The 16,186-nt window shown below is 45.6% G+C and overlaps 1 protein-coding gene across 1 annotated transcript in view; it reads left to right on the plus strand.

Moving 5' to 3' along the window:
• The first annotated feature begins 2,646 nt into the window (after positions 1 to 2,646).
• AKR1D1 (aldo-keto reductase family 1 member D1) overlaps positions 2,647 to 16,186 on the plus strand; it is a 36,502-nt gene continuing 22,962 nt past the window's right edge. Inside the window, exon 1 of the mRNA XM_062569771.1 lies at positions 2,647 to 2,871. Within this exon, the coding sequence (XP_062425755.1) occupies positions 2,779 to 2,871 (93 nt within the window). The 5' untranslated portion in view covers positions 2,647 to 2,778. The remainder of the gene's footprint in view (positions 2,872 to 16,186) is intronic.

Genomic DNA, 16,186 nt, shown 5'->3' on the forward strand with positions numbered 1-16,186 from the left:
TGAATAGCTGCCGATCAACAACAGCTAGCAGCCAAAGCTTTGCCTCTAGAAACTTGCATTGTTTTGCAGTTGGGGTTGCTAGATACTAAGTCCTTGCAAAAAGTCTGGCTAAGTCATTTAAATTCTGAAACTGGGAACTCTACTTCCCTGAATAGCTAGAACTAATTGTTACTAACAAGAATTACATGCAAAGGGCTCCAAATTGCATTATTTGGTTTCCTTTGTTCTTTAAAGGATACTCATTGTCATTTTAAAATGCACTAGTATTTCTAGCTTCTACAAAATAAGGCTACTTCAGGCTAATAACTTTGCTTAAATGGAAAAAATATATTAAATCATTTTCTATCTATTTTCCCAGTTTCAATATAGAAGCTGTAAAGGTGTTAAAATAGTAGGGGAGGGAGGTAGAGCCGCTCTAGGAATGTAAAAGTTGTGCGTGTAAAATGTGTTCGCATTATTTGCTCTCAGTGAAGACACGGAGTGGGGGGGGGGGATGCCTCTATGCAGTTGCTCTGTGCGAGCACTCTGAATTTCTAAGAGCAGGCCTCCCCTTCTGGTGCCTCTGGAAGAGAGGTGACTTCTGCCGGATCCCCCACCTCAGGCGACCTGTCTGGCAGTGCCCAGTGCCTGGCAGCTCTCCCTGGCCATTCCTAGAAGCTGGTGCTGATCTCCTCTGTGAGATCCCTTGTTTGTGAATTACAGCATGTCTGTCTGTCCCTCTTTCTTTCCCAGTTGTCGTTCGGGGCTATCATGTATCAAGCTAGCCTGCTCCTGCCAGAAAGTCTCCTTATGTTCGCTCACTTGCCCAGACGTGGATCAGCAAGTGCCGTCGCGTACTGCCCAGCTCTGGCTCACACACGGGTTAGGGCACGCACAGCTCTGACGCCGGAGCGGACGAGTGAGCTGGATGTGTCCGAGACTGACGCGAATGAGCAAGCCGTGCCTTGAGCCTCTGCAAGCTGCTGGAAAGGGATGAATTATGGGAGAGTTGGAGGACGGGGAGGGGGAGAAGGAGGGCTTGGCAGATGCTGTCAAACCAGGACTATGACTGAGAGAAGTGGCAGCATGCTCCACACGCATGCGGCGTCAACGTGTCTGCCTACTGGTGTATGGACTGTGTTTGGTCATGCTTGCTGTATAGACAGGAGACAAAAGCTTCTCCTGTAAAAGAAGACTGGTAGCCAGTTACATAGAAAAAAATGGGAGACGCAGACAAGGTCACTGGGTTCCCTTCCTCCATGTGATGTGTGAATACATACTCCCCCACATGCTCACCACTTGCGACAAAATGCAGATGGGGTCTCACAGGACTCCAGTTGCTTACCACAATGACAGCCAGGCTGTGCCTTTGCACTGGCCTCAAAAGAAGACCCGAGCACCTCACAGCTGGTTTTCTGCATTGCACCATCCCTGGGAAGCGTAGCCAGAAGGGGAAGCCTGAGCAGCACTCAGCTCACTTCCCAAAGGAGTGTTTTATGTCACAGTGCGCTACCTGTGTCCTGTGACGCACACGGGCTATCTAATAATTTTCAAGCAGGGATCACAAGTGGTCTTGTGCTTAGCTGTGAGCAGTTTGGCATGTTTCTACCCACAGAAGTGGCAATTTTCCCATCTCCCGTAGATACCCATGCAGATATCTCATCTGCAACACTGATGTAAAATGGTCTCATAGTAGGGTGCTCTTTAGGTAAGTCCCAAGCCTTAACAGCAACTACCTCTCTCTCGAAATGTGAACTAGCATGCACCTACTGATCTCAAGAACCACTCAAAAGAGGCTTATCTTGGTGGATTCATTAACCCCCTTTTGAATTGCTTACTTGCTAAACTACTACAGTGCGCAGAAAGATAAGTGGGATGCAGAAAGAGATAAAATAACCTACCAGGCAAAGGACTTGGCTATGGCTGAGGAATTTCGTCCTCTAAGGGCTCAATTCCAGGTTCATCTAGGAAGACGTACAAGCTTATACACTTCAAGATTAAACGGCGAGAATGCAGGCAAGGCACAGGTGCAGAATACAAAGGAGGTAGCTCAAGGCAGGGGGCATCTCTGCAGTGCGGTGTACAGCCGTCGCCCCGCGTGTTTTATGAGCGTCAGGGAGGGCAGCAAGAGGTTTGGACTGCATTTCACAATGGACATTGTCCCCTTCTGGGATATCACTGATAGGAAAGGTACTACTTTCCTGCAGCAGAGCAGGACCAGACTGTGAGGAACACGAGCCTGTTCCCTGTGACCTGGGATCCCTGGTGAGGCAGAGGAACCACTCTGGTTTCCCCTGAGCCTGGCACTTTCTTCAGTTCTGCCTTGCCCCCAAAGCAGCAGTCTGCAGCCCTTAGAGAGCACGGGGAGGAACTGCCCTGGCACCCCGCAGAGCGAGCCTCTAGGCAGCCCCGCGTGGGGCATTTTAGAAAAGGGCTCCGCACCTCCGGGGGTAAAAAAATCACTCCGTAAGCTCTGCGAGGCAGGAACCGCGGGCGGGGCGGGGACCGGCGGGGCCCCCCGGGCCGCCCCCGGCGCCGCGCTGCGCTCCGCACGGCGCGGCCGCGCGCTCCGCCGGCGCGGCCCCGCGGGGGCGGCGCGGGGGGCGGCGCGGGGCCGCGGAGGCCACACGTGGCTCTGCCCCCCAAAAAGGCGCTGGCCGCCGGCGGGAGCGGGCACTCCGTGTCTCGGCCCCCGCACAGGCGCCGGCGCGCAGGGGCCGCGGCAGGTTGCGGAGCGGCAGCGGCTCCCGCCCCTGCGGAGGCAGCCGCGGGCTCGGGGCGGCCCGCCTTGCCGGCACCATGAGCCTGACAGCCGAGAGGCACCGCATCCCGCTGAGCGACGGGAACAGCATCCCGCTGCTGGGGCTGGGCACCTACGCCGATCCCCAGAAAGTAAGTCTCGCCGCGGCCCGCCGGGCGCGGGCGGGCGCCGGCAGCCGCCGCCTCCGTCGCGGGGCAGGTGGCGGCGGCGGCTCTGCCCGGGCCCCGCGGTGCTTCTCCCGCATGCAGACCTCCCCCGAGCCGCGGCCACCCCTCCCCTGATCTCCCTTTTGTTCCTTTCCTCGCACAAACTTCAACACCGAGTTTTCCCATTGACGATATTGTCTGCGCACGGCGAGCAGAGGAGGGAAAAAAAGTGGTTTTTTTTTTCTTTTAACTTTTTAAAAAGTTAAAAAAAGCTTGCCTTGTCTCGCTGCTTCTCGGCGCTGCCGCGCAACCCCGAAGTCGCCTGCCCCGAAGCGGGCGGCGGCGCAACGCGCGCCGCGCCGGCGCTGCCGGCCCTCGGCGGGCAGCTGTGCCCGGGGGGCCCGGCGCTGCCGGCGGCATCCCGGTGCAGCGCCGCGGCTGCCGGGGCCGCTGCGGCCACGCGGGAGGAATTTGCCCCGTCATTAGCGCGGGTCCCCCTGGCAGCGGCGGCCCCGCTGCGCCGGGCACAGATAAGATGAGGAATTTCGGGCCATCTCGCAGCTGGCGCTGACACTTTCCAAGGAATGTTCCTGAAACAAAGACCCAAATTCCTACATCCTGATTCCTGCGGCTCCCACAGCTGAATGCCAGCGGCCAAACCGTTCTCAAATCCTTCGGTTTTGTGTGTCCTGGGCAGGCATCCCATCTAACTGTTGCAGTTTCTGCTGCAGCAAAATTGTGGAAGCACACCTGATGCTTTCCCTGTCCGTGCACCTAGTAGTGCAAAGTCAACTCGTTAGCTGCTGCCTTCCAGCCTTCTAAACCGAGTGATCTTTAATCGGTTCTTTGTTCTCTTTTGAAGAGTACAAAAAGAGGTGTCCTGGTAGAACCACTCTTGTATAATAGTATCACAGCTGAGATGCAATATTTTGTGTATTATACATATTACCACATTGTGTCCACCACAATACCACAAGATATTTTAAAGTAGATTTAAAAAAAAAAAATAATAAAACTGTTGATTAAAGTCACTTAACAATCACTAATTGTACTATGGCATATTAATAACAGTGTAAAAGAAGATCTTCAATAAACTCTGCTGTAGGCATTTCAGAAGTGATGCAGAAAGGGTGAAATAAGCCCCCAGTGCTGCAGTTCTTCCTGGCTGACTGTACTGCCTTACCCAGCATGAATCGGTGGGACTACTCTATCTGCTGTTCAGGGTCTGGGCACTGTCACGTACATCACTAGAGTTTTTGGAGACTTTTTCATCTAGTGGTGTTCTTTGAATAAGAGTTACTAAAACAAACAAGATCTCTAAAAATCTTTAATGTAGCAAAGCAGAATGTTGCATAATTCAATGACAAAATTGCTCTGAGCAGGCTTGATGGGTATCTTTCTTTCCAGATTTGTATACTGTGTGCTTAGCCCTTAAGTTGCAATTTCACAGCGGCTTTAAGCTGACATAAGTGAGGCTGCTAATAGAAGGAGTGTTCCTGCCTTGCTGCATTTCCCACCTGCAGCCTTGACGAGAAGTAGTGAGAAGCTGTGGAATTAGCTAAAACAATCAGAGAACTGAGTGGAAAACTAACCCAGCGGCACAGGAGAAGGGAGGTGCATGGGATTCCCGCCTTCAGAGGCAGCCTCCTTGGCAGCGATGTAGCTCTGCGGAAGTTCAGGCTTCTCTTAAATCGGCACAGTGACAATCCTGCTCGCTCTCCCCTAGCCCTGCACAGTCCTGCTCCCTCCTCTGCCCTCCTACAGGTCCAGCTGGGCAGGGAGCTGCTCCAGCAAAAACTAGTCATTTTTAGGTAGGGTTGGTTTCCAGCTGACTCAGCCCCAGGAAGCATTCCTTCACATGTACCTCTTTTGTTTTCTGGCAACAGAAGAGAGGGGCAGCATAGTGCAGACAGGGCATTGCCACAACAGCTCTAAATTTGGAGCAGTTAAAACTGCTGCGTAACTGCACCCTGAGTCAGGATGGGTGCACATACCCAACCCCTGTTTCTCCCCCTCTCCACATTTGTAGGAGTTTTCATTCTGAGCTGTGTCTTCCTCTACACACAATAAACATGTTAGAAAGTCCTTGGCGAGAGGAGGAGCCGAGAGGTAGAGATCTATTTTTCTGAGAAGATCAAGTGAAACACAAGTATGTCTATCAGGAGGAGCTGGCTAAAGTATTAGCCTAGGACTAGGACTGTGCATCTGAGTTGGGGAAATTGTTGCAGAAGACAGCTGGGAGAATGTGGTTGCAGAATTGTTTGTAGCTACTGATCAATAACAGGGCAGGACATTTAAATAGATCATAGTTTAAAGCTCTCTCACCTCCCAAAGCCTGCTTGCCTGACAAGAGATCAGAACTGTGCCAACGTCCTGCCTTGACAGCAAAGCGGGGCTGAGCTGGGACCAGCTGCTCCACAGAGTGCTACCTTGCGACTGGCACTACTTTCACGGGGATGCCTGGCAAGGTTTCTATCTATCATCTTCCTCTTACCTAGAGAGCTGAAGGGGTTTGTGGCAACTCGGGGCTATTTCAAGAGCTGCCTTAAAAAGCAAAGTTAGAAAGTAGCTCATGATCCCCCAAACACCAAGCTGTAAACTTTTGTGGCTGAATAGCTTAAGAAGCGGTGTCTGAGCCACCTACTCTTCAACAGTGGGGGCTGGCAGCCCATGGTGGTGGTAGCACTACCAGCCATTCCCAGCGTGCTAGTTCTGCTCATTGAGTCAGATCTCTGCAACTTCTAGTCATTTTGTGCTCTGTCGTAAAATACAGAGCTATTCACTTGTCAGATTGTTCATCTTGCTCTTGGACGCAGGTTTTCTTCAAAGGTCATTCACCTCGGCACCTCCATGTCAGAGTGGGTTGTCCAAAACAAATCTGTTTTCTCAATCTTGTGCTGTAGCCCAGTAGCTCCTAATGAGTGCAGAGTGTTCTTCCTGAAGTGCAGGAATGTGCTTGCTGGTTAAGCAAACCAGGCATATCTAGTTAGCAGAGTAGCAGGGAAATCTGTTTCTCTGATGGCTGGTTACAAGAAAACAGAGGCAGGAGGCCAGCTTTCATGTTTTGGGCTCTGTCAAGATAAACCGCAGAGCAGTGCATTCAGAATTGAAGTGTGTTAGCAGCTTGCTTAGCTAGTCTTAAATAACTTAATTGTTCTCCCAAAGACAACTTTGGAAGATAAGTCATGCTTTTGCAATTGTGAAACACTGAACAAAAAGAAAGAAAAAGTATTGACCAAAAGATTGGTCCTGTATACAAGCTTACTGACTCAGTGAAGCACACCACTCAACTGGAACAGAACTGGACCATTGTGAAAGATCTATTGATAATCAGATTAATTTTCTTGAAAGCTTTTTCCCCCCAAGTGAAAGGAAGTTTTTCTTCTGACTGGGTACAGGTCAGCATGACAAGAATTAAGATAATTCTTTGAGACTGAAAACTCCGATAGTAAAATGTTTTTTTTTGGGGGGGAAGAGGTTTTCTTTTTGCTTTGTTCTCTTAGCACAGCAGGAAAATCCAATGAATCCATTTGCTATCAGCTCACCTGTTAGTGGAAAGAAAGGACTCTTCTTCACTGGGTCATAGAATTAGTAATAAATCTAGATTGTTTATCAAAAACGCACTTAAATAATTTTTGTTGCTTTAATTGGTATTTCCTATTCGTATTTTTAAGAGATGCTAATAACTAAACTATAGTACAACTAAAAGCTTAGTTCCCTTCTTGGTGTAGATTCCAATGAGTTGAAGTCAGTTTTATGTTCTCCTTCATGCAGGGAAGGAAATATGTAAGTGGTATTAGAGTCCTGCCTACCACAAATTAGGCTGCTGGTCCTGACAAGCATGGATTCAAGCAAAATGTTGAAAATTTCAGCCCTTCACCTCCTCTTTTTTTTTTTTTTCTTGCCTTCCTCCAAACATCTTCCATCTGATGGATTTGGGAGGCAATGGCAGCAGGAATGGCAGCAGTGAATCTGGAATATCAAGGCCCTCCAAATGGCTTTTGAATTTAATGCCAATTCTATCTCTGCTTGCCTGTGCAGAGCTGTCTGGCGAGGTCTTGCATTTGCAGGAGCATCTCCAGCAGATGCGCTGCCTCCAGGTTTCCCTCACTGAGGGCCCCACACTGCTGACCCAAAAACTCTCCAGAGCATTAAACAGTTGGGAGGGGGCAAAAGAGGGAGAGGGCAGCCCCCAGGGAGGAGGTGGAGCAGGAGGATGACGATGGCCTCCACCAGGGGTTATGCAGATCCAGGCGCGATGAACCCGAGGCATCGCCCCATCCTGCAGCAGAGCTGGATGAGCCTTCTGAACGCCCCTGCGCCACCGCTCCAGGACAGTGAGCAAAAGCAGAGATAGCAGACACCAAGCTCAAAGGGACTAAAAACAATCTTAAATCCTGGAAATCATACTCCTCGTTAAAACTGCACTTATACCTTACACCAGTTTTACTTTATTTTATTACTCATCCCTGTCATCACAACTCAGATCAGCAAGCCAGTGCCCACACGTAAATACTAGCTGTCTCCTGCGAAGGTCAAGGGCCTTGGCCGTGGCTCCTCTCCTGCCTTCCTGTCCTCACTGAGGGAGGAGAGAGGTTGGAGGAAGGGTTGTAGCAACCACACTATGCACAGGCAATGCTCCTGAAACATAAGATTGGGCAAAGCACTCAAGAATAGCACTGGGTAAGGGTTTTTGGCAAGTTGCTACTTTGCTAAAAATGAGGTTATGAGGTAGCCAAATCCGTTCATAAATTGGAAGCAATTTCATGGAATAGTTTCAGGCAAAACAAATGGCAGAGCATTTCATTTTGGCCACTGGCAGTACAAGCCGAGGAATCAAAAGATTATTAACGCACTTGGAGGTCGTAGTTGCCTTTTCCTGAATAACCGTTTGGTTAGGAAATCCACACAGGCTGTGGGAAACCAGTTTCAGTCCTCTTCTGTGGCCCCAGGGATTAAACTAATATCACAGAGCTCAGGGAAATAACATGATCACTGGGGTATGCGATAGCTTGAGATGGGCAAGAAGAAACACATTCAAGTTGGAGAAGAAGGTATGCCCTCCCTGTGGGAAAATGCATTGCCCACCAGTCCCATAACTTTCCTTCATGGGCTTTGAATACCCAAGAGCACTGCATGACGTCTCAACAGGAAGGAAGAAGACCCCTTCCCAAAATTCTTAGCTGCAACAGAGCAACTGTTGTGAATTGTAGGGTGCTTAAACAGTCTGGGTTTTGTTTAAAAGGAAATTGCTGTTTTGAACCAAGGAGAGGAAAAGTTCATCCAGGACTCCCACATCCAGTCTGAGCAACCAGGGAAAAATCTGGTTTGGATAAGTCAAAACACTGTTTTGGCATCCTGAAATACTTTTTACACCCAAGCTAGAAGTTGAGCAGAATAACTTTTGGTTGCACAGGCCCAGCAATGGAGAAAGCCCCTAGTGGTTGCATAGTACCCCAAAGTTCCTCCTATAAGGGTACACACACACACACACACGCATAAATTATTTCACCATTCTTAATTTTGTGAACTGCATCTCTGCTGCAGGCTGTCTTCCTTTGTAACTGGCCATAGGCTACCTTTAAGTCAAAATAGATAGTAATTGACTTATGCACAGGATGCAGTTGAGATTTCAGAACTGCTGTAAGGGGGAATTGCACATGATTTAATTCCCTCTGTTTTTCTCCTGGCCATCACCAACTTCTGAAACATGGAGATGGCAATGTTTTCAGGTGGCTTGTAGACAAAGTGACTTGGCTTGACCCAAAGCTACATGTAAAGAGTGATGTGTCTGTGGGATCTACTGAAATGGATCATAGCTTGAAAGTCTCTGGAAGGAAGGACAGAGTTCTCTAGAGAAAGGGTTGAAGTGTATAGGCTTCAACTTCCTGATCTCGTCCCTGCAAACTTCTCCAAATTAGTCAGTTGTTTGCTTTCTTCATACTGGGGTAAACTTCCTGTTACACTCAGCTTCTAGATTTTTTTCTTGAAAGAGCTAGTAGAGGCAGTGACAAGAGTAGGAACTGCCATAACATATGTCCTTACAGCCTTAGCTTACTTTCCATAATACATTATTGAAAAAAAAATGTTTTTAACCTCCTAGTCCATATAATGTGAAGAGTTACAAATGAGTATACGTTTGAACTCAGTATATATTAATAGACTGAAGCTAGCACTTTAATGAAGCAATATTTATGCCCCTGTATGAAATCACCACAGATGTAGGCCTCGGAAATACTTCGCCTTTTTCATTCCTGGAAAGGGTAGTCGGAACCTGATCTGAACAGAACTGGAGGGAGTCATCTGGAATATTTGGCTATGGAGCCTCATATTTATCCCCTGAATTTAAGACACAAAGTAAGTCCTCAGAACAACAACAGAAAAAGGGTTTTTTTTGAAGTTGTTGGGCCATATTCCCCACCCAGCTCCTCCAAAAGATGCTGTGTCTCTTTAAAGTTCCATTGGTGAACACCACGGGCTTTCTCAAGACATTTGCTTTCTAAGCAGAAATTATTTCATGCTGTACTGGCTTGTCTTGTCTTCTTGAATCTTGCCTTGGAGGAACAGTTATGACCGGCCTACATATAACAACATATTGTCTTTCAGGATTGGGATTTCTGAGATGTTTCAGTGGCTGATCTTATGTTTCCTTGGCCTCTAAGGATGTCCTAAAACCATACTCTCAAACTGAGATCTATGTACTTGAGGCAAGGTCAGAAAGAAAAGAGATACATTACTCCAATTTGGGAAGAGAACTGTGCCTGCTCTGCTACAAGTCCTGGAGGTTCTTGCTTGGTTGCTAGTAAACTATTCACCTAGCCTTCACATTGGATAATATTTGTCCAGGCACCATATATTTGCAGCAAGATCTCCCAACTATAAAGTTATGACTTAATTAATTTAATACAGGAAGGACTGAACCATACCCAGACATTTCTTCTTGTGCAGACAGTAAACTGCATGCCTTTCCTTCTGTTACTAGTATACTTGTATTGAGTGATGCCCTCATTGCTTAATCTGTCAGATTTTATTGCTTACTCTTCAACTAAGTCACAGTTGTTGGCAAGACCCAGTTGCTAACAGTGGATAAAAGCAGGATTTCTTGTTATTTGGTCCGCAGATGCCTCAACGAGGTGCAGTAGCAGGCAGCAGCTTTTAGCAGGCAGCAGCAGAACATGTCTCTAGTGGGAGCAGAGCTGCTCACTTGGAAATATGGCCAAAAGCACTGTAATTAAGGAGTGATGGGAGCAGGCATCTGCAGGAGGATTCAAGAAGCTTCAGTGACTCTGAGCTGTATTACAGTCTTAATCCATCCCTGCTGTTTGCTACAGAGATGGCAAATATGCCAGAGGATGAGGGATGAACACTTAAGAAACCGCTTTTCACAGATCATTCCTCTAATAATAGAGGAATAGGCGAAGGTCCAGAGTAGAAGAACGCACTAAATCAAATAGATTTCAAATTCTACTTTAGTCTCTGACTTTCACTAAAAACTATACATTTTGTGACACATCTTAAAGCTCCTTTTTATATCTGCTTTAATGGTATACTTGCCATCTACAAAAAGCACATGTATTAGCCTTTTCTGCTCTGCCATGCAAATTTCCTATTTTGCTACTCAAGCAGTCTACCTTTCTGTGCCTTCAAAACTTTGAACCTGGTGTTTAGTCTCCTCTCCTGCCTGCAACCACCTCTTGACACCTCAATTCCTAACTCCTTGTAATTTCATGTTATACAAGAGTACATTGCTGGCTTGCATAAAAGCAAGATTGCATCTTTATCTGATTAAGAAGGGAAAGTTAAGTCATCTAATTAGAAAACAGGTTATCAGGAAAGACAGGTTTTTTTTCCTGAAATGTGGCAAGCTCCGAAACTCCTAGCTTTTATCTAAGAATGGTCCTTCTACCAGTAAGTTAGATTTGACAAAATGACATTTTACCCTGTGTCAAGCTGGACAAACGGTTCATGCATCTAACTCTCTTGAGGACATAAGCTTTTTTCCACAAGTTTGATTTGCCTGCAAACCATGACTTTAAGACATGGTGGAATCAGCAGAGATGCTTGTTTGCTTCCACATATCTTCTCTGCTAAAATCTCTAAAGTCCTTCATTTCTGTGAATCCTGAAGTTTAATAGAAAACAAATTGATAGTATGACTAATATCTATGTTGTGCCAACTGCTTCTGTGGTGATTCCAGCTATGAACACAATTAGTGTCTAATCGTGTGTGGCAGACCAAAAGCTGCATTTATTGAAATAATCAACATGTAAAATTCCTAATGAGGCTGAGGCCATCCTTTCAGATGAGGGCAACTGAAAGACTAACTTGCTAGCTAAAAAGTCCATTGACCAGTGGAGCACTTCTGAGCAAAGTGGCCACAAAATTGCTAGTCTCAGAAAATGGTAACATTTTTAGTTTGCCCTGAGTAGATTGTTCTCAGAACTACTCCTCTCTCCCTCCCGAAATCTGAGCATGCCTTAAACTATAAGCTTTAAGAAAACGCATCTTAAAAAGCTAAAACCCATAACCTGTGGTCACATCTTAGCTGCCACATGGAAAGCTTTTTAGAATATGCCAGGACCAAGAGATATATTCCTGTCCTGCAAAGCTGAACACCTTCCACTAATGAAATTGTTGACAGCCAGATAATCACCTGGCCCCAGTGCAGTGATGCCTTTCTAATCCAAGCTGAGGTACTGGCTCTTACAGCCAACCTGGCACTGGTTCACTTGGCTCCTGAGCGCTCTGCTGACACATGCCGACTTGGACGCTCACGAGAGTGCTCCGGAGAGAAACGTTCCCAGAGCAAGACAACATTTGGAGATGACAGCTTTGGCTGGGACTCTGTATGGCTTTCAGGAGAGTAGATGTCAGATGCTTGCATAACCTACTGAGCTAAATGCCTGACTGTGACATATGATGGAATTGTATTTAATCAGTCCAGATACAGAACTAGTAGAAGGGTAATCCAGATAAGCTTTTAGGACAGTAGCACTTCCCCAAAACAGTCATAGTGATTCCTGTCTGAAAAGTAACCAGAAGAAGAAGACCTTTTACGTTCCACAGCTAGGTCATGCAATGGCAGACACTAGCTGTTTCAATGTATTTCTCCTCCAAAAACTGCAAAGCTAACTCTTACCAATGCAATAATATCAAGCCCAAATATTGACAACAAAAAATGATTTTCTCTCTTTTTTTTCCCTCTGGCTTTCTGAGCATGTTGGGTTTTCATCACTGCTCCAGAGCCACAAGGAAAACCCTTTTATCTAAAATTGTTTTCCTGAAGATGAGTCTTCAAGGAGAACCTCAGGAGAGGGAATCACTGGAACTGCTGAAGATGGGGAAAACTTGAGCCCCTAAAAGTCATCAGAGCTAAAGCAACTGGAAGATTTTTGGCAAGAACAGTTGGAGCCCTATTTTCCAGGCAAACCTGCTCGATTTTCTCAGATGGCCCGGACTGACTCCATACATTAAATATGGCTCTGCACTCTCATGCGTCCCTGATTCACTGCAGTTCCCTGAAGAACAGCGTAAACATGTTCTTGCAGCTCATGCGGGAAGCGAACATCTGGGTTCTGTCTTCAGTTGACCTAGGAGGCCACATTCATCAAAACTGAAAAACATTGTGTAGAAAATGCCTCTTCAGGCTTCATCAAAGCCAACTTTTGTTGGTTCAGCTAACTAGGTGGTGAAATTCCCTGGGCTTTACATCTGCCTTTGCAAACACTTCTGCAAACTGGCGCCAGAAGCCTCTCCCCTTTAACTCTAGGGAATGAAGTGGAAGAACTATCAGCAACCTTTTATTTCTCCTCTGCTATTGCACAGGCTGGTGCTTCATCTTTGCCTTGTACCTCACATATTCCTGGAATCAGATATTTTGTTTGAAGAATGCTTTGATAGCATCCACCCTTGCAGTTGGATAGGGCAGGCCAGCTGTCTGCTGTGTCCTCCAGCTCTTGAAAAACTGTCACAGTCCAACCAGCTCTAGCATAGTTAGCATGAGATGTGTTAGATGAGATGTGCACAGCATTTACTTGGTTTGCTTTAATCCTCAAGCGGCCAAAAGCGGAGCTTGGTAGCCTTTTAGCCTAGGCTTGCATTAAATTAATTTGCATTAAGTGCAACTTCTACTGTAGCCATCCTAAAACTGGCTATTCTGCAATCTTTGATTCCTCTGGTAAAAATAACTCCAGCAGTCTCTGCCAGCTACAATAATAAGGTTTTCCTGAACAGAGCTTTGGCTAAATCCTAAAATAACAGTGTAACAGGAATTCTAGAAATGCTAAAACTTTAGTTATGCAATCTAAGTTGGTGTTGTACGGGTGATCAAACTTCATGCTTCAGGACACTGACTGAGGGACATCAGGCTAGTGGAGAAAGCCACCCCTTGTCCACACACGTTTGCAGCATGACATGAGGCAAGGAACATCACTGCTCCCCTGTCTTCTTTGAAGGCATTTGGTATCATCTGCTGCCTAAGGTAGTGCACTGCGTGATATAGAGCAAAATTCTGGGCCAGCACAGCAGCTTCTCTCTCTTGGTGCCTAGCTCAAAAGCTGTCAGCTATGTTCTCTATCTCATTTCTTAGCTCTACCTGCTTTTGCAGAGACCATTTCTCTGGATTTTACTTCCTGGATAGTGGCTGCCAATACTTCCGGAGAATGAAAGCCAATTTTTCCTGCATAAGAGAGAGAGATGTGCTGGTGGTTGCATTTTCCAAGAAAGAGGTGTACGGTACAGCTTCTCCTTTTACAAGATTAAACAATTCTAAGAATGTTCCCTTGTGTGGCTTTATGAACTCAACCTGTGCCTTCCTGTAATGCCTTCATTACACATTTGCTACGCTCCATTCCTAACATCTTAAGCCAATCTTCCTTGCCAGTTTGTCCAGAAAACAGGCAAATGGAAATAAGCAACTAGGTTTCTAGAAACTTTGCATAAGAATCTGTTTGTGACTGTAGAGCTCTGGCAAAGGAGGCTCTGAGCCCTGGCATGTACTACTTTCTCCTTCCTGTATTTAGCTGACTAAGATTCCTAAACAGCAGCTTCGCGTCTTAAATTATAGGTTAGGAGTGGAGCGCTTATCCCACAGTTTGTATCCCTTGTACTGATTTAGCTGTAGCTAAATTCAGATTCTTGTGGGAGATGGCCCTGTCTTCCTCAACACCTCAGGCTCTTCCCCCCAGGAGCATTAGTCTCAGATGGGGGGAACTGGATACCACTGTACTAACTAGGAAAGCTGCTCAGGACTAGTGCATACTGCTTATTCCTTGGTGTATGACTTCCTCGACCCTCACATGCTGCCAAGACTGACGCAACTCTATAAAACTGTGCAAGTGAAAGAAGGTGCAGCAGAATGTGAGAGCCCAAGACAAACTCTGCTTTCCTTTGCTGTATAGACCAATAAAGAATAAATGAATATAGTGATAAGACTTTCGAAAGCTCTGCCTAAGAAATCTTCTCCTGTCTATGTGGTCTTCCAGGGCTACAATCTGCCACTGGTATGTTTTCTTAGCTTTGTCTTTTGTTTAATGAAGTTAACCAAAAAACCCTTTCTATCAGTGGAAAAGCTCACGGAAATAACAGACCAGAAAAAGATGCTACAGAAAAAGCAGAACAGAAGCAGGAAGTTAAAGTGCAGCACTAAATAACAGGATTGAGTAGGACTACCACAAATACCGCTAAGCAAATATTATCCTACTTGAAAGAGAACAGTAATATGCATGGGTATGTGTGCACAAAAAATACTCTCCGGTTGCTTGATCATATCTAATTGGGAGCAAAATTGAAGCTATGCATTTTTCAAGGGGTGGATGGAGACGAGTTTTTGTCAAAAGTGGGATGTGATGTCTGATTCCAGACAACCTCTGTTGTCTGGAATAAATCTTGAAAAAAAGTTTGTGGTCTCAGGGGAAAAGAGGGCAGAGCCTTTCAGACAGGCAGAACTGACGAAGCACATTGCTCTTCTAGATTCATAAAATGTGGTGGCTGGCCAGTTGGCTACTTCATCCGTGGAAAAGGGACCAAGTTGCTTCTTCCCTTCTTTCAATGAAGATACAAATCTTGAGCCTGCTCCTTCTAGCCTTCTGCCAGTTTTATTTACTATGCAACCTGAAGGAAGTACATATTGGTATGACCTGTCATGCTTGGTTGTAAATTAGTAGGTTTACAAGCTATCAAAAAGATTGATAGAGGAAATAATTGTGTGTGTTGTTTCCTTAAACTCTATAATCTTAGAAATAACTTGGATGTTATTAAGGAACTTATTAGTGATAGAGTAAGTGGTTCTAGTCACCTGAGCAGCTGTTCTTTTATCAGAATATATGCAGTAAATTTAAGATCTTTTCTGGCACACATTAGTGACTGAATGTCGGAGCAGTGAAGATAAAAATCTGACTTACAGTGTACAAGTAGTTATAAAATTCCAGTTCTAAAATAACAGTCTTTGATCAAAGGAGCATGGTTGCAGGGCACACTGATTAGAAACAGAAACATTAATTACAGCTAAGGATCAAGCATACCTCTTATCTACACTTAAGTAAAAAGTATTAAAGAAGCAAAGACTTGTCCTAAGGCCAAGCTTCTTGAATTACTACTGACGAAGCCCAAAGGTTTATAACACCGAGAAATTTTAGTGCACCATCAAGTCCACTTGAGAATGCGTAGAAAGGCCTAACTGAAATGAATATACAGCATAAATAATTGCATTTCATATTGCATACAAAATGCATAACCTGAAATACAGCTGCTGAGGTCTGACTCCTCTGCTAGAAATAGGTGGTACAGTTGTTCTGTAACTAATCAGCTTGAGAGTCACTGCTTCATGGAGAGCTGCAATAGAAGTGCAAACCTTTATACAGTAGGACGTGTAAGAGCAGTGTTATCATGCTTTTATCTGCAACTAAGTAATGGTTGATTCTTAGCTGGCAATCTCTGATTTGGTCACAATCTTTAACTACTCTGCTAGTTAAGAACTTTGTTTCCATAAAAAATTGAAAGATTAAAATGTCTTGGGCTGTTTGGGCTAAACAGCTGGATAGCCGAGAAAGATCAAGATTTATGCCCTCACTGATAGAAAGATACATGAAGTAGTGGTAATCTGAGTCATCTAGCTTTAAGGTTTTCAGGAAACAATGGAATAAGATATGATACGTAGAGCAACACTTCTAAAAGGTGACAAAACCACAATATGACTGGCCTGTACTACTCCTCAGCACTGTTTACCACAGCCCGTTACTGCAGGATTTGGAAGGATTACACATGTGAAATGCTAGAGATTACATTTTTTCCATTAGAATGA

The sequence above is a fragment of the Rhea pennata genome, chromosome 1, assembly GCF_028389875.1.
Source record: "Rhea pennata isolate bPtePen1 chromosome 1, bPtePen1.pri, whole genome shotgun sequence".
In the NCBI taxonomy this organism is placed as follows: domain Eukaryota; kingdom Metazoa; phylum Chordata; class Aves; order Rheiformes; family Rheidae; genus Rhea; species Rhea pennata.